Source organism: Danio rerio, chromosome 4 (assembly GCF_052040795.2).
Source record: "Danio rerio strain M-AB ecotype USA chromosome 4, GRCz13ab, whole genome shotgun sequence".
NCBI lineage: Eukaryota > Metazoa > Chordata > Actinopteri > Cypriniformes > Danionidae > Danio > Danio rerio.
This window is the reverse complement of record NC_141024.2, coordinates 53,160,869-53,185,000: the sequence shown is the minus strand read 5'-3', so window position 1 is coordinate 53,185,000 and position 24,132 is coordinate 53,160,869. Positions and strand designations below refer to the sequence as shown.

At 37.0% G+C, this 24,132-nt stretch overlaps 4 protein-coding genes across 8 annotated transcripts in view; 2 read left to right on the top strand and 2 right to left on the bottom strand.

Annotated features, from left to right (window-relative positions):
* The window catches only part of LOC137490924 (uncharacterized), a 671,652-nt gene that overhangs the window by 328,521 nt on the left and 318,999 nt on the right, over nt 1-24,132 (bottom strand). The window lies entirely within an intron of this gene.
* si:dkey-151g22.1 overlaps nt 1-24,132 on the top strand; it is a 472,026-nt gene that overhangs the window by 261,395 nt on the left and 186,499 nt on the right. The window lies entirely within an intron of this gene.
* The window catches only part of LOC108183685 (uncharacterized), a 301,560-nt gene that overhangs the window by 198,177 nt on the left and 79,251 nt on the right, over nt 1-24,132 (top strand). The gene's annotated exons all lie outside the window — the stretch shown is intronic.
* LOC110439479 (NACHT, LRR and PYD domains-containing protein 3-like) overlaps nt 1-24,132 on the bottom strand; it is a 136,510-nt gene that overhangs the window by 105,157 nt on the left and 7,221 nt on the right. For all 3 annotated transcript variants that reach the window (XR_015481747.2, XR_015481748.2, NM_001445235.1), the window contains 6 exons: nt 23,728-23,832; nt 23,079-23,154; nt 22,297-22,492; nt 20,425-22,204; nt 10,148-10,321; nt 9,834-10,007 (listed from right to left, as the gene is read on the bottom strand). Coding sequence is in view for 1 of the 3 variants with exons in the window: in NM_001445235.1 (NP_001432164.1) it covers nt 9,834-10,007; nt 10,148-10,321; nt 20,425-22,204; nt 22,297-22,492; nt 23,079-23,154; nt 23,728-23,832 (2,505 nt within the window). In the remaining 2 variants the exon portion in view is untranslated. The remainder of the gene's footprint in view (nt 1-9,833; nt 10,008-10,147; nt 10,322-20,424; nt 22,205-22,296; nt 22,493-23,078; nt 23,155-23,727; nt 23,833-24,132) is intronic.

Genomic DNA, 24,132 nt, shown 5'->3' with positions numbered 1-24,132 from the left:
TGGAGGCAGATGGATGTAATTTGAGGCTGTTTATTTGACAGATGCTGCACACAAATACATGAGGTAGATCCGGCTAAGACAACAACACACTGCTCTGTCGAACTCTCAGTGGAAAGCTTATTATTAACTGAGGACCCCCTCTAACGGTCACACTACCTCATGATATGTTATTGCTAGTTCACTACAGACATCTGTAGAAGTGTACAGAGCAAAGACATTGTTCATAATATACCACAAGAAGACACACTTGAGCTCAGAAGATCATCTTAAAGTCATGTATAAAACACAACAGGAAATGAGCTGATTTCATCATTTATATTGTGATTCTGTTGTGGAATAAAGCAAAATGACATCAGACAAACACAAACCCACTCTCTTCATATGTTCATCACCTGACCCACAGTCACATTCCCCTGTCAGTCAGACACGAGTCCTGATCAATAAGAGACTGAGCTGAAGGAAAATGAGTGACTGATCTTCAATCTGCTTCAACACACACACATCTGTATAGATATGAATAAATCACAGCCCTGCAGATGTTTAGCATCTTCTTCTGCCAATCCACTAAAGGGGCTCTACATCTGGTATCACCTGTTCACACTGCTGTTAGAGCAGGTAAAGACATGTTTACACCTGTAATCTGAAAGCAGTGTTAGCGCTGCACTTTACCCAGGGTTAAGAAGCGCTGCTATGGAGTGGTGTTAGCATCGTGTTTGTAATGTTAACACTGCATTGTGGTTAGTGATACAATGATTAACCAGTTTCACTATTAAACATGCTTTAATTCATCACGGTTTATTAATCCTATAATATCGTTTTTCTGCATGGATCAAAACTGCTGCAACTAAACACAGATATGCCCTCTGTGCCGCGCTTTACACTTATAACCACACACATTGGAATAACTATGACTGTGGGTATATAAGGCAAGTTCAGGCAAGTCTGTTATTTCCAATGGAGATAGCTTTTGTGACTGCAGAAAATGCAAACAGCTGAAGTTTGAGGAAGACGCAATGAAAAGTCCACAGGTTTGCAAACCCACCTACAGTTACAAACAATGGCGGCGATGAGAGCGATGATGAGGTGAATGTTGATCCGCCAGCCGAGAGAGTGTTTTCAGAGAGAGTGCTGAAAGACTCAGAGTGTCTCAGCTGATTAATCGCCTGAATCTCGATGTTCAGCACAAATGTCTGCTAGATGTAAAATCTAACACTCGACACGTCATCGCCAAAGAAGCTTGCCTTTACTAAGTTTACACTGAAACTGCGGCTCATGTTGAAGAACTGTACGGTTTTGAGCCGGTGGTCATCGTGAGAATCCTGCTCTGCCTGCTCATATATTGGGTCGGCTGACTCGCCTGCTTTATTCCACAAACACAGGACAATGTAAATCAGCGCATAACGAGACTGAGCATTTACAATGACACAAAACATTTAAAGAGCGACAGAAGAGAGACGTTTCTTCCTTTCTTTTATTTTCCTATTTAGTTAGTGATGATGACTGCTGTGCAGCTTCCAGACACCTTAAATTATTCATTATAATATTTTGTTTTCTAGCAGAAATATTCATTATTAATTGACATGCATATAAAAACAATCAATAAATAATAAAACAATAGTGCAAAATAAATATTTCTTTCTGCAGTGCTTCATTTTTGTTTGATGCCAGTTTATTTTCATAAAGTAACAGTAGTAAACAGAAGTAAACAGACTTTTTATAGCAGATAACTCACATTCAAGCTCATTGGAGAAAGCCTGATGATGATAAATGTTATTCATTGTTAGTATTATTGTCATCATCACCATCATCATCAATATTGTTTTATTATTATTATTATTAATTATTAGACATTAATTTTGGATTTTAAAATCAATAAGTCATTATGATTACAGAATTAGTTGGATAAATATTTCTGCTATTTGTTAGTCCTGATTGAGGACGTTTTTTTAAATACAATACATCTGCTAATAAACTATTTGCAGTGGCACTCCTATATTTATTCTGGCGCTCTTACATTTATTCTGGCGCTCCCGCATTTATTCTGCCGCTCCTGCATTTATTCTGGCGCTCCTGCATTTATTCTGGCGCTCCTGCATTTATTCTGGCGCTCCTGCATTTATTCTGGAGCTCCTGCATTTATTCAGGCGCTCCTGCATGTATTCCGGTGCTCCTGCATTTATTCTGGCGCTCCTGCATTTATTCTGGCGCTCCTACATTTATTCTGGCTCTCCCGCATTTATTCTGGCGCTCCCGCATTTATTCTGGCACACTGTTAAAAATTGTCCCGTTAAAAAACAGTAAAATACTGGCAGCTGCAGTTGCCAGCAATGTACTGTTATTTTACAGTATGTTGCTGTAAAAATACATGGACTACATTGATATACACTGTAAAAAATTGCTGTTAAAAACGGTCAGATTCTATGGTAAAATAATGTTTTTTCACTAAAACAGTAATATTCTGTTAAAAACAGTGCTTTCTGGGTAACATTTTTGTTTTCGAGAAAGTAACCAACTGCAGAAAACTGTGAGCTAACAGAGTTCAGATTCGATGTTTTGAAGTCTGTGTTTAAAATCACACTTTGTGTCCTTGTTCACTATTTCATACACTAGTTAACTAATATAGTTCACCTGACAGTTTTAATGAACACTAATGAGTGAATTCAGACACTGATGAACACCTGCTGTTAATAATTACAATTACTGAAGAAAATAAACAAGAAACACAAACAGTGACTTGAGTTACAACATTAAATAAAATCAAATAAAATAAAACACCTTCAGTCTCAGCAGAGGATCATTAAACAACTCTACAAACAACAGCAGACACACTTATTACTGACTGATTTGACTTCCATACTATTCTCAATGAGATCCAACAGAAATTAAGGTGTTTTTTGGTGTCACCGTAATGGAGTGAGGGGCTGATTTAGTTGGGCTCTTCACCCTTGAACTTATTAATTCAGACTCTCCAATTACTATAATAAAGAGTTAACAAAATGCTTATATTATAGCAATCAAGTTGGAAAGTCAATAAAAAGAGAAATCTATTTGTCTGAAATTAGTTCTGATAAATGTTTTGATATAAATCTGGATGAAGGGCCTCATGCAATAGATTTTATGCTTAGTTGCAAGTATAAATTTAATTAATGAGAAGTGGAAACAGAAAAGATACCTCTGAAATTACTTAACAGTTAAGAAATAACATACAAAAACAATTCAGTTATGACAAATACACACTCAGACCTCATGAATCTGACCTTGTATCTCAACAATGGTAACATCTCAAATGTTTCATGCTGCAATGCATGCTGGGAGTGGCACGGTACAAATATCCCAGCATGCATTGCGGTATAAATAAATGTTGTATAATGGTCTCACAGTTTTCTTTATTTGTGTTTGATTCTGCTGTTGTTTATGTTTAGACTTTCAGTTGCGTTAAACTAAACAGTTAAACTGTTAATTTTGTTAGTTGTCACCATTATTGAGGTTCATATGCTGATTATTGATGTCTCTTTGAGTGCGATTTACACCATAGAGCAGTGTTATTGTCCAAGATATTCTTATAAACTTTCAGAAATCATTGCCATATATACACATATAATGTAAAACAATAGATTTAACATTGAATAGGAGCAGTAAATTTTATTATACAAAATGAGAACAGACTCTGCCATTTAATAGCAACATGAACATCACCAGATCTTATTTAGGTTTTTGGCTGGCTTGCCACAACAAAGTAAGGATGGCTGACGTGAAACTGACGTTTCGACACAGTGTCGAGATCCCAAAGCGCAAGTGTTTCGAAACACTGCACGGAAGCATGATCCGAAACACCCAGGTCACGTGACTAAAGTGTTTCAAAACACTTGGTCATGTGGCTAAAGCGATTCAAAGCATTGATCATTTCAGAGGCGTTTCAAGACCCGGAGAATCTCCATCCGACTGGCATGATCAATGACGTAACTGTGTCTTGTATGGCTTTGTGGACTGTGCGTGTGCACAACAGATCTCTGTTAAAAATTTGTTTTGGGTTCGAATCCCGACTAGTCCAAATACTACAAAATCATGATTTTATATATTTTAATCATGTTACTGTTTTATGGTGTAGTCTAGATAGGATACAGCTGCGGATACACCATCAATTTAGCATCATTTTTGTAACACTGTAAAACAATAATTCATATTTTTACAGTACTGTGATGGGTTTAGGTTTTGGATAGACGTTAATAAAATACAATGGGAAATTTAATTAATAATATAAATAATTATTGTTAACTTCTGGCCACAACTGTATCTGATCTAGCAACAACCCTGTTTTATGAACAAAACAATACAAATTTATTTACAAGGTGTTTATTCGTATGTCAGAGCAATGTTGAAACAAAACGATACAATAACAAAGCATTACCAACTGCTATTAAAGCATTTCAAAATAATTGCTACAGTATGAATTCGAACCCATTATTCCCGCATGGTGGTCACGGACTCTAACCGCTCGTCTGAACCACTTAAAGATACAGGGCTACAAAGTGGGGTTTCATACCCTAATTTGCTCAACTGTTCTTTGCTGAAGCTGCTTCAGTGAAATACAATTAAAATGACCACTAGGTGTCGCCGTAGAGTGGTGTTTCAAAACGTTTCGAAGCTTCGACACATTTGCTTCGATAGTTTCAGTGTTTCACGAAGCCTCGCTTTGCCCACCACTACAACAAAGGAGCTTTTTAAACAAAGTTCTTAACAATTGCAGCAGCCAAGATATATAAATGTTAAAGATGACAGGGCTAAGAGCCCAACTAAAGCAAACTCTGTTCTCCATGATGGTGACGTAAAACTTTAACTTTTTCTCAAGAAGAACTTTAGTAAATGTTATACAAAAATACATGTATTAAGTAATAAGTGTAGCTGGTGATGATGTTTGTAGAGTTGTTTAATCATCCGCTGATCATTTAAATGATTTAATCATTTGTTGTTCTTCAGGTTATTTCATTATAAAGCTGTGACTAAAGTTTTGTATGTTCTGTTCTTGTTTTTTCCCTTCAGTATTTCTTCATTTGTTCATTGTTAATCCTCAATTATCATTTAATTAATCAGTTAATTAATGAATTTACTTCAGCTTTGCTCCATGTTTCTTGAACACTCAGTAGTGTGGACACTTCAATTAAAACTGAAGTATATGCTCTGGGGTTTAAAGGGTTAAAGGTGTGAAAGGTAAAAACACAGTGTAAAAATGTATTTTAACAGTAATATACTGTTAATTTAAACTACGGAAATAGACTGTAAAAAAACAGTGAATTGCTGGCAACCACAGCTGCCAGTAGATTACCGTTAAATCAAGGAAAAAACAGTATTTTACTGTAAAACCTGAAGCTAATTTCTTCTGTGTGTCACCGTTGTGGAGGAGAGTAGAGCCAGTGTATGAGTTAAAGATGAACAATGAACTGCTGATGTTATTCTGCATGTTTCTCTATTTAAATATAGCGGCTGTTTAGTTGCTGATGCAGTCAGAATCTCTCTGGTGATTCCAGATTTACATGTATGAGTACTGTTGTGAAAAATAAGACATTAGAGTTAAACCGAACTTTTCTAATTAACTAAAATAAGTTATCATTATAAGTATGCTTCTAAGCATATATAGCACATTACTTCATAAACTCATTCAGCAGTTGACCAAGTTGAGGCAGTTGCTTGAGAAATGAGTTCACTTGAGCATTGTGTAAATCAATGTAGTCCATGTATTTTTACAGCAACATACTGTAAAATAACAGTACATTGCTGGCAACTGCAGCTGCCAGTATTTTACTGTTTTTTAACGGGACAATTTTTAACAGTGCACTCCCGCATTTATTCTGGCATTTCTGCATTTAATCTGGAGCTCCTGCATTTATTCTGGCGCTCCCGCATTTATTCTGGCGCTCATGCATTTATTCTGCCGCTCCTGCATTTATTCTGGCGCTCCTGCATTTATTCTAGTTTCTGCATTTATTCTGGCGCTCCTACATTTATTCTGGCGCTCCCGCATTTATTCTAGCTCCTACATTTATTCTGGCGCTCCTGCATTTATTCTGGCGCTCCTGCATTTATTCTGGCGCTCCTACATTTATTCTGGCGCTCCTGCATTTATTATGGCGCTCCTGCATTTATTATGGCGCTCCTGCATTTATTCTGGCGCTCCTGCATTTATTCTGGCGCTCCTGCATTTATTATGGCGCTCCTGCATTTATTCTGGCGCTCCCGCATTTATTCTAGCTCCCGCATTTATTCTGGCGCTCCTGCATTTATTCTGGCGCTCCTGCATTTATTCTGGCGCTCCTGCATTTATTCTGGCGCTCCTGCATTTATTCTGGCGCTCCTGCATTTATTCTGGCGCTCCTGCATTTATTCTGGCGCTGTTGCATTATTCTGGTGCTCCTGCATTTATTCTGGCGCTCCTGCATTTATTCTGGCGCTCCTGCATTTATTCTGGCGCTCCTGCATTTATTCTGGCGCTGTTGCATTATTCTGGTGCTCCTGCATTTATTCTGGCGCTGTTGCATTATTCTGGTGCTCCTGCATTTATTCTGGAGCTCCTGCATTTATTCTGGAGCTCCTGCATTTATTCTGGCGCTCCTGCATTTATTCTGGCGCTGTTGCATTATTCTGGCGCTCCTGCATTTATTCTGGCACTGTTGCATTATTCTGGTGCTCCTGCATTTATTCTGGAGCTCCTGCATTTATTCTGGCGCTCCTGCATTTATTCTGGCGCTCCTGCATTTATTCTGGCGCTCATGCATTTATTCTGGCGCTCCTGCATTTAATCTGGCGCTCCTGCATTTATTCTGGCGCTCCTGCATTTATTCTGGCGCTCCTGCATTTATTCTGGTGCTCCTGCATTTATTCTGGCGCTCCTGCATTTATTCTGGTGCTCCTGCATTTATTCTGGTGCTCCTGCATTTATTCCTGGGGCTCCTGCATTTATTCTGGCGCTCCCGCATTTATTCTGGCTCCTGCATTTATTCTGGATCTCCTAAATTTATTCTGGCATATCTACACTTATTCTGGTGCTCCTAAATTTACTCACAACAACAACTAAAAGTGTGTGTTTAGCAAAATAAGGATAATAAACAGTGCAGGCATTCTCTCTTTTCTCTCTCCGTGAACTGATTTTAGAAATGTGTCAGTAAAATACACTGATACTCTGAAAACAAAACACACAAACATAAGACACATAACTCCAGAAAGCTTGAAGTGTCTACTCTTAAATGCAGCAAGTGCATGTTGAAAACAAATATTGCTTGATAAAGTAATCAGTATGAAACCAACACATTGGGCTCTATCATACACCCGGTGCAATGCAGCGCAAGGCGCAACTCATATGTTGTTTGCTAGTTTCAACTCGGCGCAAGAGTCGTTTTGACGTTTTGCTCCACGCTGTTGAAATAGCAAATGCATTTGTGCTCAGATGTTCCCCCATAGGCGTTCTGGTTTAAAAAAGGAGGCGTGTTGAGGCGCATTGCTGGCGCGTTGCTATTTTGAGAAACCATAATAGATTTTTCAATAGACTAGAAGAAAGCAGTCCAGCGTAGAGCGTGTTAGTTGTGCGCCTCGCTTAAACACTGCTTAACACTGTCACGGTTGGGGTTGGGGAAAAAGGAGTGAGGACCCAATTGCAACAAATAATATGGGTTTTATTAATAAAGTACAAATAAAACAAAAAGGCAAAACAAACTACCCCGAGGGGAAAACATTACTAAAACACAAACAAACTTTCTGGCGAGACAAGACAGGAGCATGAACACACGGGAAGTTTAGAAGACGAACTGGCACAGAACAGCAGATGTGAGGGGATTATAAACAGACATAAATTAACACAAACAGATTAACAAAATTAACTAATAATGGGTTAACAAGGACGGTGGGACTTGACTATAGATGGGAGAGCACATGAAACAAAGAGACAACACAAGTCATGCGATCACATAAAACAGGACAAGAACATGCAGCCAATGAGAGAACTCATTAACCGCATGTTCATGACAACACAAGCACAACACTAAAGCACACGACAAAAGCACATGACCACAATGTAAGCACATAGCCACGTGCTTTGACAACAGACACAAGACACGAGCACACGATAGATGAACACCTTACCGTGCGCTCAAACATATGCAACGCGCATGCTTCATCTCAGCGCCAACCAAAACCGAAAGCAACTAGACAAAGGCGCCGAGATTGAAACAGCGCGATGCCAACAGAACAAACACGAGTACAAGAGCGCGCGCGTCCGAGGCACCACGCTAAGCACGCTCTGCGCACACCCACGAAGGCGCGCACACAAGGAGACTAACACAATGACAGAAACAGGACAAGACAGAGCTAGTGTCTGGAATCTGCCACCAAAACAAGAGTTTACAAGACCAGAGTGGCAGAACCCTGACAAATACACACAGGATGTAGAGCAATATGCAAATATCTTTACATATTAAAAAGAAATAAAATATTAAGGATATTTATAGGATATAATAAGCATATGTATAGGATATAAATATAAAAAAGATTAAAATATTACAAAACACAATATTTTCTAGCCTACATAAATATAAACACCCACCACCTCCATGCTTTTGTATAATGTTATTATTATTATTAGCAATATTATATATGGGGAACAGCATCTGTATTAGGATCAGGTTTTTGAGCACACTTTATTATTATTGTTCATTTATTCATTTGCTGGAAATTAGAACTGAATTTAGAAATAGTTTTAAAACAAATATTTGCGCTTAATAAACAAAATTAATTATTTATAGGCTAATTAATGTCTCTGCATACCGTATCCACGAGAGTGAAAGTGAAAGTAAATATTGAGGAAGCCTCATCTCTTATTCTCGCGCTCTGTTTAACTGTTTTCTCTCTAGTGAAATGTTCAGTTTTAAAAAAGTACACTTTAAAAAAAAAAGTAAAACGTAGCAGTTTCAACCACAGTCCAAATACACGCAGTATAGAGGAATAATAGGTAACTAAATAGGCAGTAGTGTATAAGTGTGTGTGTGTGAATGGGTGTTTCCCAGTACTTGGTTGCAGCCGGAAGGGTATCTGCTGTGTTAAACATATGCTGGAATAATAGGCAGTTCATTCTGCTGTGGCTACCCCTGATAAATCAGGGACTAAGCTGAAGGATAGTGAGTGAGATAGGTAGGTAACTAGTCCTCTCATACTATTGATACAATATTATAAACTAACCTACATCTCTAATTTGTATGTAAAATGTTTGTTGCCAATTTTATGAAAGAAGCCAAGCAGCATCACGCCCTGTAATATTGTACAACATTACTCATAAAATTGGCTCATGTATCATCATCCTGATGCAAACTCACAGCGTTCAGCATCAAGTTTTGTGACCGTTAGATCAAAAACATCAGCTACTATTCACGTTCATACACTCTAATAATAATTCTGTAGGCCTGTCTGTCTTTATAAATAATGTCTTACATTTAACAATGAATTCTGCCCACAAAAAATAAATTAATAAATTATTTTATATATATATATATATATATATATATATATATATATATATATATATATATATATATATATATATATACACACACACACACACAGGAAAATACTATTTAAAATAATTCTGTAGCATCTTTAAACTTTGCATCTCAAAGCACTTTTCAAAATAAAGTGAAACAGATGCATATATAAAAGAAACAAAGAAATTAAATAACAAAAACATGGAGAGAACATGTAAACTCCACACAGAAACCACACATGTAAGAACAGTATTCCTCTGAAAATGCAGGAGTCTGCAATTATTTAGCAAACCATTGATTAAAATCATTTACCTCAGTGTGTCCAGTTTACAGTGTTGACTCTTCAGTCCATCAGAGAGAAGCTTCACTCCTGAATCCTGCAGGTCATTGTTACTCAGGTCCAGCTCTCTCAGCACACAGTTTGAGGATTGTAGAACTGAAGACAAACTCTCACAGCACTGAACAGTGAGTTTACACATGACCAATCTGAGAAAGAAGAACACAGATTACTAAAAACACACAGTTAATGTGATCTGTCTGATGTAACAAAGCAAAAAATCAATCAATCAATCAATCAATCAATCAATCAATCAATCAATCAATCAATCAGGTGTTTAAACTCAGACCTCATTGTCTCCAGTTTACAGTGTTGACTCTTCAGTCCATCAGAGAGCTTCTTCACTCCTGAATCCTGCAGGTCATTGTTACTCAGGTCCAGCTCTCTCAGCACACAGTTTGAGGATTGTAGAACTGAAGACAAACTCTCACAGCACTGAACAGTGAGTTTACAGCCCTGTAGACTGTGTAGAGGACAAACACAATATGTATGTGTTAATCTGATGTGTTTAATAGTCTGAAGCACATCTGACTGTAGTGACTGGTTTAACTTCACTAATTAGTGAGCACATCTGCTGATTGTAGCTTTAAATAGGATTTAGGTTTATGCAACTACAGTAAATGGTTTCCTTCAGATGTCTGAATAGTCCAAGAAATATTTTTATCAAAAGACGAGAAAATCACGCAAAAAGGTCCACAGATGACAGACAATAAAACACATGAACAAAAGTAAATAATAATCATTTCCTTTAGCACATTTAAAAGTTGCATATTAACAGACAAATAAAAGCAAACAGAGATAGACATCAAAGAAATACAGAAAATACATAATTATATTGATCAGTGCCAGTGATGAGGATTGCCTCACCCGTTAATGCAAAATTTAAGAACACATTATATCTCTGTACTCAGCTGTTTATCCTGATCCACAGGATCTGCTCTGGTTTACTGTCCAGTAGTCCCTGGCTTTGCCTTGTCCTCCTGCCTGTCAGTTTCCCCCTCACCTGTCCTGTACCCTGTCATGTCATTAACCTGCCTCTCCTCCATCACTAGGCCCACATGGAATCTGTGCGCGCAGAATTCTGCAGATTTTTAGCCCATCATTAATTCTGCTTATTACTAGAGTAAATGTGTGTAAATCTAAATTTATTTAGTTTTTTTTATAAATTACAGTAATATTATTGAATACTATGAAAATGTTCATTTGATTTATGCACAATGCAGTGTGTACAGTAAAATTTTCAGTCTTTTAGTAGAGATATTATATAAGACTTGCTTTGTTTACCAAATAAAGTGAATCTGATTAGATTTGCAATTTAAACATTAAAAAAACGTTAAAAAGGTATTACCTTTTATTTCACTAATTAAGGATTTAGTTATGATAATCCCAAAATAATTCAGCAGAAATCCACAGATTTTTACCAAAATTCTCTGCAGAAATAGCAAAAAAACATCTGCAGAGTCCGTCTGGCCCTGGCCATCACCCTTGTCCACTGTAACACCTCCAGGGGGCTATTCCAGAAAGCAGGTTATGTGACATACACGGGTAAGTTTGAGAGTAAGTAGGTGGATAACCTCAACTTTGGTTCCAAAATCGGAGGTAACTTCTGGTTATGTTAAGTAGCCATAGCAACTTACTCTCTGAAGATAACCTGCTCCGGAGCAGGTTATGTTCAGAGAGTAAGTTGCTATGTTTCAGAGTTTGTCTGTTTCAGAGAGTTTACTGAGCATTGCGTGCTCTTTTGATGAGAATATTTATGGATGTGGACACACAGATACAAGTTTTTTCGTTGTGAGAGGGTTATAAGTGCATAGTTTTTTTCATAACCAAATTTATAATGTTAATGTATTTAACAAACCTTTTTGAAATCAAATGTGACAAACCGCGGGTCTGCGCTTACCATAAAAAACATTCAGTGCAGCTCTTTGTATTCGCGTCAGGGCATTTTAGGCAACTGTACAATGTGGCAGTAGGACCACCTGGGGGGTATTCCAGAAAGCAGGTTATGTGACATACCCGGGTAAGTTTGAGAGTAAGTAAGTAGATAACCTCAGCTTTGGTTCCAAAATCGGAGGTAACTTCTGGGGTATGTTAGGTAGCCATAGCAACTTACTCTCTGAAGATAACCTGCTCCGAAGCTGTGTTCCAGAGTTTGTCTGTTTCAGAGAGTTTACTAAGCATTGCGGCTCTTTTGATGAGAATATTTATGGACGCAGAAGCACAAATATACAGCTTTTAGTTGTGAGAGGGTTATAAGTGCATAGTTCTTTTCACAACCAAACGTATAATTGAATGAACGTTGACGATGTTCAAAAGAATGGTTAACGTATTTAATAAACCTTTTGAAATCAAACGTGACAAACCGCGGGTCTGCGCTTACCATAGAAAACATTCAGTGCAGCTCGTTGTATTCCTGTCAGGAAATTTTAGACAACTGTACCTACATGCACCTTTCAACGTGCAACATATTTTTCATATACATTTCTCACCTTATCGTAATGCTCATGTGACTTTATTCATATTTGAAGATGGATCTTATACAGCTACTTTAGACTATGTAATATAATAGAAATTATATTATTTAATAAATGAATACATTTTTAATTATATATAAAATATTGTTTTGTGATGCAATAGTGAAATTCAAGTATGAAAAAGTGCAGAGAGATTCTTACACTGCTTGTTCGTTGAGGCAGAAATAACTTTGTCTGCATCCAAAACAAAAAGCATAAAAAGAAGCTAAAGCTACCTGACAACAACCACTTACAACAGTGAAAGATTGTGTGGGTTAAGTCAAACATCATAACCACTGATGAGCCTTTATTAAAGGACAGAGCAGCTCCTCTAACTGGTGGCCCACAGCAGTTAAACTGGCCTCTGCATCCTATCTATTAGCCGCATGACAGAAAGAATATTCTAGAGTGTTTAATACAGCTCCAGTAATCAAATATGACCTTTTCAGAGAATGTTTGTGTGTTTAATTATGACTTTGGACAGAGTTCGAGTCCCAGAAGGATTACAATTTCGATAAGCCTTATATACTAATTAATACACATGTGCATTGTGGCCTTAGGAAATTAATGGCAGGAAAATTAAATGCATGAATGGTTACACAACATACTCAAAAAGGATGTTAAAGAGAAGTTAATTTCTTTATTACAATAAACGGGAGGGCGGCATGTGTAATTTATTGAACTAACGAATTCTCTTATTATTTGTTTTTTTTCTGTTCTCATCCATTTCTTTTCTTATATTTCTTTCTTTCGTTGATTGAGATGTGTAATCTGTGATTAAAACCTTTTTTTTTCACTATGATTTTCTATGATGACTCCTGAATTCGGCGATCTACTGAAAGTGACTTCAGGTATGTGCCGTGCTCGCGCATTAACCTGCGGTTATCTTAAGGAGGTTGATTTAACTAACTCTTATCACCTGGGGGGTATTCCAGAAAGCTGGGTTAACTTACCATCTGCTAAAACCTAAACTCTCGGTTGATTTACCCAAAACCTGCTTACCGCGAGTATGTTGGTTCCAAAACAGGTGACAAGAGTTAGTTAAATTGACCTCCTGAAGATAACCGCGGGTTAATGCGCGTGCACGGCACACACCTGAAGGCATTTTCAATAGATCGCCGAATTCACGAGTCACCATAGAAAGTCACGGTGAGAAAAAAAGGGCAACGCACTTTACAGAGGTGAAGCTGGAGGTTTTAAACACAGAGATTACACATCTGCTTCAACGAAGGAAAGAAATATAGAATAAGAAATAGATAAGAAAAGAAAAAAATAATTAGAAAGTTTGTTAGTTCATTAAATTACACATGCCACCCTCCATTTTATTGTAATGATAAATTAAAATACTCTTTAACATCCTTTTTGAGTATGTTGTGTAACCATTCATGCATTTATTTTTCTTGCCATTAAATTCTTAAGGCGACAATATGTGTATTGACTAATAAGGCTTATAGAAATTGTAATCTTTCTGGAGCTAGAACTCTGTCCAAAGTCATTAAACACAGAAACATTATCATAAAAGGTAATATTTAATTACTGGAGCTCTTTATTTAACACTCTAGAATATTCTTTCTGACATGCAGCTAATAGAAAGAGGCTAGTCTAACTGCTGTGTCCTATAATAAAGGCTTTTCAGTGGTTGAGTTTTTGACTTAAACCACACACTCTGTCACTGTTGTAAGTGATTGTTGTCAGATAGCTTTAGGTTCTTTTTATTTTGCATGCAAACGAAGTTCCTTCTGCCTCAACTAACAAGCAGTGTAAGAATTTCCTGCACTTTTCCATATTTGAATATTACTCTTGGATCAAAAAATCTTTTATCTACATATTTAAATTCTAAAGTAGCTGTATAAGGTCCATCTTCAAAGATAAAGTCACATGAGCATCAACTTAAGGTGAGAAATGTATATGAAAAATATGTTACACGTTGAAAGGTGTGTATAAAGCAGTGTACAAAATCATTCATTTTATTTCAGGAAATGAAGAAATGAACAGACCAAAATATTTGATTAAACATGTTTTTTTGACTAATTATATATTTTTAGCACTCTTCCATCTGTTTTGTCTGCTTGGGTCACTGAGATTTCCTCTGGGTCAGGCTGCAGGTACGTGTCATCGTATAAGGCAGAAAAGGGGATCTTTTGTCCTCCAGCAAGTAACAATGTAGTGCCCAGTAATGATTCTATTTTATAATACAAATATAATAAAAATAAACATTGTGTAAAGCAACATTTGCTTTATAGTTTTTTTTTTTACTATATTTGTGTTATACACTTGAATCATTACTTCCTGAAAATCAGCCATTTAGCCTCAACATAGTGATGAGGTGGGGTCATCACATATGAGCTGGTAGGTGGAAGCAGCAATAAGTTCACACCAAGATTAAGGATAGAAAATTAAGTTGTACCTGCACACTTATACTTTGGACAAATTTTATATTATCAGTGTCCTTTAGTGACTGATGGAGCTTTAAAATCGGCTGCAATTAATGCACACAATAGCATTTAGAAACCCTGAAAAAAATATTATATTAAAAAATGTAGGTGTGTGTGCGTGAATGTATATATAAGAACGACGTCCTACATCTTAAATTAAAGATATATTTTCCTACAAAAGACAAAGCTGCCACTTATAATATTATACAGAAAAATGTGAGGGTGCAGAAGAAGAGAAAAAACACAAGATCTATAAGTGAGATTCGAACTCGCTCCGCTGTGCGCTCCGTTGTTCTTTATAGACGCATTATCCACTACGCTATTCCCGTGCTCTAAATTATCTGTGTAATGATGCGCAGTAATGTATGACCAAGGAACTGTACAAAAGTGTAAAAAAACAGTTCAGTGCCAGGCATACTGTACAGGTGGTCATGCTGCCACATTGTACAGTTGCCTAAAATGCCCTGACGCAAATACAAAGAGCTGCACTGAATGTTTTTTATGGTAAGCGCAGACCCGCGGTTTGTCACATTTGATTTCAAAAAGGTTTGTTAAATACATTAACATTATAAATTTGGTTATGAAAAAAACTATGCACTTATAACCCTCTCACAACGAAAAAACTTGTATCTGTGTGTCCACATCCATAAATATTCTCATCAAAACAGCACGCAATGCTCAGTAAACTCTCTGAAACAGACAAACTCTGGAACATAGCAACTTACTCTCTGAACATAACCTGCTCCGGAGCAGGTTATCTTCACAGAGTAAGTTGCTATGGCTACTTAACATACCCAGAAGTTACCTCCGATTTTGGAACCAAAGTTGAGGTTATCCACCTACTTACTCTCAAACTTACCCGTGTATGTCACATAACCTGCTTTCTGGAATAGCCCCCTGTTTTGGAACCAACATACTCGTGGTAAGCAGGTTTTGGGTAAATCAAACGAGAGTTCAGGGTTTAGCAGATGGTAAGTTAACCCAGCTTTCTGGAACACCCCCCTGTCTTTAACTCTGTCAGTTTCTTTGTGTAAGGATTATATTTCACATTACAACTTTAGAAGATATAATATATTAAAAGAAGATATAATAAAGAAGAGGGCAGCACAGTGGTTTAGTGTTTAAAACTTTCACCTAAGAACAAGAAGGTCACTAGTTTAAGTCCCAGCTCTAGTTTCCCCCATAGTGCAAAGACATATGGTATAGGTAAATTGAGCAAACACATCTGACCATAGTGTATGAGTGTGTATGTGTATGAGTGTGTGTCTGTGTCATTGTTACCTGAAAATTATCAGTATAGAAATGAGTCAAAACAGACAGAATGGAGGAAACATCAGTGTGATCATTCCACTCTTACCAAAAATGACTTTTAAGATGCTGTATCATTTTATAGCTGACTTGTGTGCAATTTCCACTATTAAACAATATAGTTTACTGGCAAAGCACTGTTACTTAAGAGGTATTTCTCCCAAACATTTAATGAACGTATAACTGAAGAGTATGGGAACAGATATAGATCAAACCTCTACATTGAGTCATAAATAATAAAATTATGAAATAACTAGTAAAAAGTTTTATAAAAAAAAAAAAAAAAAAAAATATATATATATATATATATATATATATATATATATATATATATATATATATGACAGCACGCACATACATTTTTGCAGAGACTCAATGAATTTGTCTGGAAAACTTCAAATGAAGTAAGAAAAAGTGGCATTAACAGTATAGTATAAAGGCTTTCCTAAATAAATGTATAAATCATGTTATTTTTTGTGTTTTTTATTATTACTACAGATTTGGAACGACATGAGAATCAGATTATTTATTATTATTATTATTTATTTATTTGCTTTGGATAAAGTTTGTATATTTTTATTGTTTTTATTAAACGATATGTGCATAATTGTGATACATGTAGGCAGTTGCTTTGAAAGTATGCTATGTACCAGGGGTGTCAAACTCCTGGAAGGCCGCAGCCTAGTAGAATTTAGTTCCAGCCTTGCTTCAACACGTTATCTTTAGATTTAGTTTGATCAGGTGTGTTTAATTAAGATTAAAGCTTAACTGCACTGTTACCCTGTAGATTATGCAGTAAATAACTGCAAAATAGTCAGTGTTTTGCTGTAATGAAAGAAACAGTATTTTACTGTAAAAGGAGCAGACTTTGTATTAAATTGTGTAGTGCAAATGATAAATTACAGTAACTTACTTTACGTACACATTACAGGTAGTAACTGTGACAATAAATGGCAAATTACTGTTCAACCAGTACTGTCCCATCTACTCTGATGCTTTATGTTGCTAATCATAGAGACGTGCATTTTAAAGGCAGAAAACAATGATTTAGGCATCACCAGACACTCCCATAGGCTGTCTTATTCTTAACAAAAAAGTTTTAGAAAAAGTTTTCAAAAAATGCTGGCCCTTTAAGGGAGCCAGGTGTTTGATTTGTTTACTGCTGAGTGCGCTCTATTCTCTGTCCGTCAATTCAGATGTAGAGTCTGATATGTTTTAGGCTTTAAATAAGAATCTACAATGAGTAAGTAAAATGTGTTCAAATGTTTTTGAGGGTTTCTAAAATAAGGCTGTGTTTTAAGTTATATTGTAGTTATCTTGAAATGTGTTGAAAGCTACATTGTTAGCTAGTTAGCCTCTCCTCATATAACTTCTTACATTACTTTTATTTAAGTATATTTATTTATTGGATATTGCATATTTATCTTTCTGGCAAATAAGCAGTTTTAATGCACATAAAAACCATTAAATTCCATCACTTTAGTAAGGTAACATGTGCACAGAAATCATCACAGGGAATCACAAAAACATGATACACATAACCATCCACACACAAAAGCTCCACTGTCCGGTCCCAGGTTGTGAGTTTGTTGCAATTTCAGATTTCAGAGCAGTGTTTCCACCTATGAATTTATATTAGAAACAATATAAAAGCTTGTTGTCATGAGATTTTTAAAGTAAATAATAATTATAACAATAAAAGATTGGATCCTTTGGATATTCGGTGTTGCCGACTTTATTTTTGTTTTTTATAATTATTTTAAACTTTTTATTGAGAATTGACAGTATGTGCCTGTGTTTGACAAACATGTTTCTATCTATATCTCTATCTATGTGTTCTTTTCATATGCCTTTTTTAAATATTTAAAAAAATAAAATGATTATTTTTTTTATTAGTTTTTTGCTGTTAAGTTTTTTATGCATGATTCGCATTGAGGAGAGAGTTACACATTTCACTGCAACACACCTGAACCAATTAATTAGGACCTGAACACCACTTGATAAGTACAGGCAGGTGTGTTTGATATGGGTAGCAACTGAAATCTGCAGGAAGGTAGATATCCAGGAACCGGACTGAGCACCCCTGCTATATGCCATGGGGGTCAAACTCCAAGTTCCTGGGGAACTGCAGCGCAGCAGAGTTTAGTTCCCACCCTGATTCAACATTACCTGTAGATTTCTAACGAGCCTTAATTAGTTTTATCAGTTGTGTTTAATTAGAGTTACAGCTTAAAGTCCCAGTCACACTGCACTTTTCTCCCTGTAGACTTCTATTCATATGTATGTGAATGCTGCAGACCTGGGGCCTCATGTACGAAGACTTGCGTGGAAATCATACTAAAACATTGCGTACGCACAAAGCTGTAAATGTGCGTACGCAGAAAAAATTTCAGATGTATGAAACACTGCGTACGCCGAATCTCACGCATATTCTTTTGTACATCTGAATGAACGTGAAACTGAGCGCAACATGCACGAGCACAAAACCCCTCCCTGCCTCCTCCCCCGTATGAATATGCTAATGACTATGCTAATGGCAAAACCCAACGAAAAAGCAACGGCAAAATCAAGCAAAAAGAGAAACTTTGAACAGAATGTGAATTGGAGGTGCTGCTTTCGGAGGTAGACCGGAGAAAAGCGGTGTTATTTGCAAGTTTGTTCTCCGGAATTAACAACAAAAGAAAAAAATAGAGTGGGAGAGTTTAGCTGATATGGTTAACACAGTTGGGTCTGAACATCGCACTGAGTGCATTTAAAAAAGAAATAGTGTGTTTTATATCTGTGAAATGTTGCAGTTCCCTTAGCAGTCTCAGTGGCGCACCTCATAAAAGCATGTGATCATGAATTGACACGTTCGAGCATAAACTCGGCTCGAATCCAGCGTCTGATGAATTCTTTCTTCTTTTTTTCCCCGCTACATATCAGATTTTGCCCACTATTTATCACGAGAAAGACAAGTAGGAATCATCAATAAGTTTGTGCATCATATTTTATTTGCACATTTATTGAATGGAAATGTTTCTGATTCACGCATGCAAATTCATCTTCAGATAGTGTCTTTATAGCAATGTGCGTGCAGTAGATCGCTCAGATTACATTGGGAAAACAGGCGACCGCTGCAAATTGCGCTTTAATGTTTAGCTGGTCAACTGTATGGTATGGAAATCTTACATACCTACTATATGAACCCGTCTCATACAGCTGCCATTGCAAGGCTCAGACACTTTGTAGAGAGGAATTTAACACAACTGCCTCTAGGAGTCGCCAATGGAAATAAAACAGACACGCACAAAAAATGTGCGTACGCCTGCCAGAAAGCTGCCGTGAACCTGCGCACATTCCCACGTTCAGTTCATTGTTAGTAAATCCAAACGTGAGCGATTCTGAGCGTGAAACCTGGCGTACGCAAAGTTTTTGTGCGTACGCAGCGTTGATACATGAGGCCCCTGGAATGCAACCTCATGTGACAAATTTTACAGTTCGCAGTATTGGAAACTTCAAGCTTGGAGAACTCTGACCTGCATCATGTGATTGCTTGAGACCAATCAAAGATCAAATCATGATCTCTGAACAAAAAATATGGACCAGTCGCTTGCTTTTTCAATCTCTAATTATTTTGTTTAATCCCACTCCTTTTCGCAGTGCCATATGACAGAATTTCGCATACTCAAACATTAGTGTGACCACAGCCTTACTGTGCAGACCTGTGGCTCTCATTAATATGTAAGATGATATTTATATCTGCTAGTTTCTTAATTTTGTTATATATTTTCTGTTGTATATTTGTTTGCTGCCAAAACAATAAAATAAATTTGTCAGAATTTTTATGCCTTCTATTTTTAATAACAGGTAAGAATACTGATTAATTTTAGTAACACTATGACATACTATTAATGTGTATGCAGTATAATGCTGTAAGTTGTAACAGTACAGTAATTAACTGTACACAGTTTCCAGTTAGTTACCACTACTGCTCTATTACAGTAATTAACTGGCAACACTGTTGCCAGTTACTTACTGTAACCAAATCTTTACAGTGAGTATCTGGCAACAGTGTTGCCAGTGTTCTACTGTATAAAAGCCTGGTAAGGTCTAACAGTGTAGTCTAAATTTGATGGTTACTTAAAATTGGAGTCAGATTAAATTTAGAGCTAAAAAACAAATATAAATAAATTCTAATAAATAACAAAATTATTTTCAGAAGCACTAGAAAAGGCTTACATGCATATAACCTTTGACCACGCTGTTAGTTTCCTCATTGGGCTAATAGATGGACTTCACAGATGAAAGAATGAAGCACTTTGACTTACAAAGCTCTTTTTGAGGTTTTGATGACTGCTGATAGTCTGATGAGACACTCGTCTGATCTCTGGAATTTCTGAAGCTCAAACTCCTCCAGCTCCTCCTCTGAGGTCAACAACACAAAGACCAGAGCAGACCACTGTGCAGGTGAAAGGTGAGCAGATGACAGACTTCCACTACTGAGGTGAGACTGAATCTCTTTCAGCAGAGTTTGGTCGTTCAGTTCATTCAGACAGTAGAACAGATTGATGGATCTCTCTGGAGACAGATTCCCTTCAAGTTTCTGCTTGATGTAGGCAATTATTTCCTCTTTGCTCTGGTCTCTGTCATCCTGCTGTGTCAACAGACCTCGTAAGAGTTGTCTATTGGACTGGAGTGACAGACCGAGAAAGAAGCGAAGGTAAAGGTCCAAATGTCCATTCTCACTTTCCAGAGCCTTGTCTACTGCTGTCTTCAGCAAATCAAGCACGCCTTTATTTTTGCTTATCTGTATGAAAAACCATCCATGCTTCTTGTCGCTGTCTAGAATCAGATGTTGATAAAGGGCTGCAATGAACTCCTGAATGCTCAAGTGAAGAAAGCAGTACATGGTACCAAGAATGATTCCTGTCTCCTCCTTAAAGATCTGGGTACACATGCCTGAGTACACCGATGCCTTATAGACGTCAATGCCACAGTCTGTCAGATCGCTCTCATAGAAGATCACATTGTTTCTGTCCAGCTGCTGGAAGGCCAGTTTCCCCAGTGAAAGGATGAGGTTTGGATCCCAGGAGACATCTGCTGTGTTTTCTCCATCATACTTTCTTCTGCTCTGCTGGATCTGAAAGCGGAGAAAGTGTGTGTACATCTGTGTCAGAGTCTTGGGAGATTCCTGCAGTGTTTCAGCATGAGCCCTGTGTTTCAGTTTCAGTATGTTCTGGAGAACAGTGGCTGAAATCCAGCAGAAGACTGGGATGTGGCACATAATAAAGAGACTCTTTGACTGTTTAATGTGATCAATGATTTCTCTGGCCTGATTCTGATCTGTGAGTCTCTTTCTGAAGTACTCCTCCTTTTGGGCATCATTGAATCCTCGTATCTCTGTCAGCCGGTCGATACAGTCAGCAGGAATCTTACTGGCAGCTGCTGGTCTGCTGGTGATCCAGATGAGAGCAGAAGGAAGCAGATTTCCCTTGATGATGTTCGTTAGGAGAACATCCAGAGAGACTGCTGAAGATACATCACCACACGTCTCATTACCAGCAAAGTTCAGAGGAAGACGACACTCATCCAATCCATCAAGGATGAACAGGACTTTGAATCGTGTGCTTCTTGTAAGGTTCATTCCTTTAGTCTCTGGGAAAAACTGAGTTATGAGGTCTTTTAAACTTTGTCGTTCTTTCTCCTTTAAGTTCATCTCTCTGAATGGAAGAGGAAATATGAAGCTGATGTCTTGATTTTCTTTCCCTTCAGCCCAATCCAGAACAAACTTTTGCACAGAGACTGATTTCCCGATGCCAGCAACTCCTTTTGTCAGGACAGTTCTGATCTGCTCGTCTTGTTCAGCTGCTTCAAACAAATGTTTGCATTCAACCTGTATCTCTAGTGACTGATGACGTCTGGAAGCAGCTTCAATCTGTCTGATCTCATGTTCAGTGTTGACCTGTTCACTCGCACCCTGAGTGATATAGAGATCTGTGTAGATGGTATTCAAAAGTGTGGAGTCTCCTTGCTGAGCAATTCCTTCAAACACACTGTGATATTTCTTCTTCAGGCTACATTTAAGCTGATTAATGAAGAACAGCTCATCTAAACACAGGAGCAAAGAAACAGAGAGTTTTAGTCTTTACTAGAGCTATATTAGTAAGTGTCAGTCTGACAGATGGTCATAAGTCTCTTACCCTGGAGAGTATCAGCAGCTTGATCTTGCTTCATCTCTCTCAGGAAGAAGAGTGTGAGATCAAGAGCTGCTTCTGTGATAATGCTTCTGTTCTCATTAAACTCTTTTATAAACTCTTGTCTGTTTTCTTCTTGTAAGATTTTCTTAAATTTCTCCAATTCATTCTTCAGAAATCTGATCATTTTACTCTCAAGATTCTATGATTGAAGAAAAGAGAAGATCAACATTTAAACAAAACACTCATTAGCATACAGCTGTTCATGCATAAACTACTGAACAATTGAAAATACATTATACAACAGGACTGTGTTTTATATGGTGTGCAGTTGTTTTCAGATCGAGTAGGTTCAGACAGGCATTGAGCACATTTATGAATGCTGAATGATTTTCATTATTTCACAGCTACAGAATGACTACACGTGTGAAGTCTGTCTAATCTTTGTATTGACGACTAGTCTAGATTTGGACTACTGTTAGAGTTTCACCAAAAGCACAAACTCAGCCTTTAGTCAAGCCATTCTTATTTGCACATCTATTACACAAAAATTACTTGGTGGGACATGCAGAATAATTGACTAATCTGTTCATTTATTAGAAAATAATGCACACAGAGGTGTAACGGAGACTCCACGAGTATCACAGTTGTGCATTATTTTATAAGTATTCAATGAACTGAAGTCAATTATTCTTTAATAAATGAATTGCTCGACATTTTAATTAAGCGGTATATTTTTAAATAACTATTTTTATTTTATTTGTTTATAATAAATGAGTTTTTCCCACCTGGAAGATTGACTGGAGATTGTCTGTGAAGCTCCTGTGAGGGTCGTCTCCTGAATCTGCTGACTCATATTCAACACTGTTAACAGATAAAACTACTGTAATTACACATTTACAGGCAAACACATACAGATATATCTTACAAACACTGAAAATAATACATGTAGTGCTCATAATAAGGAGACAGTGGACAGATTTGTCACTTGAGTTTTCTGTTACATTAAGCTGAGAAATCACAGTAAATTGTCTCTATCATTACAAAGACCTGTCAACCACAAAGTCATTAGAAAGTAGCTTTGAAAGTTTGATTTACAGTTCATTATTACACACCCTTTTAGCTACAAAACAACACAGCTACATTTACCTTCAAAAGCTTCACTTTTATTTAGATATATTTACACAACAGTTCAGTTATAAACTTCTTCAAAACATCTTTCATGCTCCACAAATGAAATAATCGACAGAAATCTGATATTAATATTTACTGAAAGATCCTCTGAATAAGACGCCAGGTGTCTGTAAATGTCTTCATGAATCACCAAAGTCATTTGATTAATTTAAACAACTGATTTATTCAGGAATGACTCTCTCTACTGAATTGTGGGTTTACACAAAACTGTTGATGTGATCAATAATGTAAAACACACAATACCTTTGGGCAGATGATGGTGTTTTCCCACTGAAGTTTGGTGGATTCCCTTTAGACCGGTCACTCTTCAGAGACACAGAGCTGGACACACATGATCCTGATCTCACACTGAACCCACAAACACAGCAGAGGAATAAACTGCAGGACAAACTTCAGTCTCCTTTACAAGAGTTTATCAGACAAATACGAGTTTGTTCAGTTTAATTAAGAGCAGACTAATCATTGGCTTAAATATAAAAACAAAACATTAATATAATCTCTAGGTAGAAAAGACAATAAATAAATAAAATTCCCTTCACTGAGCTACACACTAAGTTTTACATGTATATATATTTTTTCTTTTTTTAGGGGTTTTTCACCTTTTATTGGGATAGAATAGTGGAGGACAGACAGGAAAGTATTAGGACC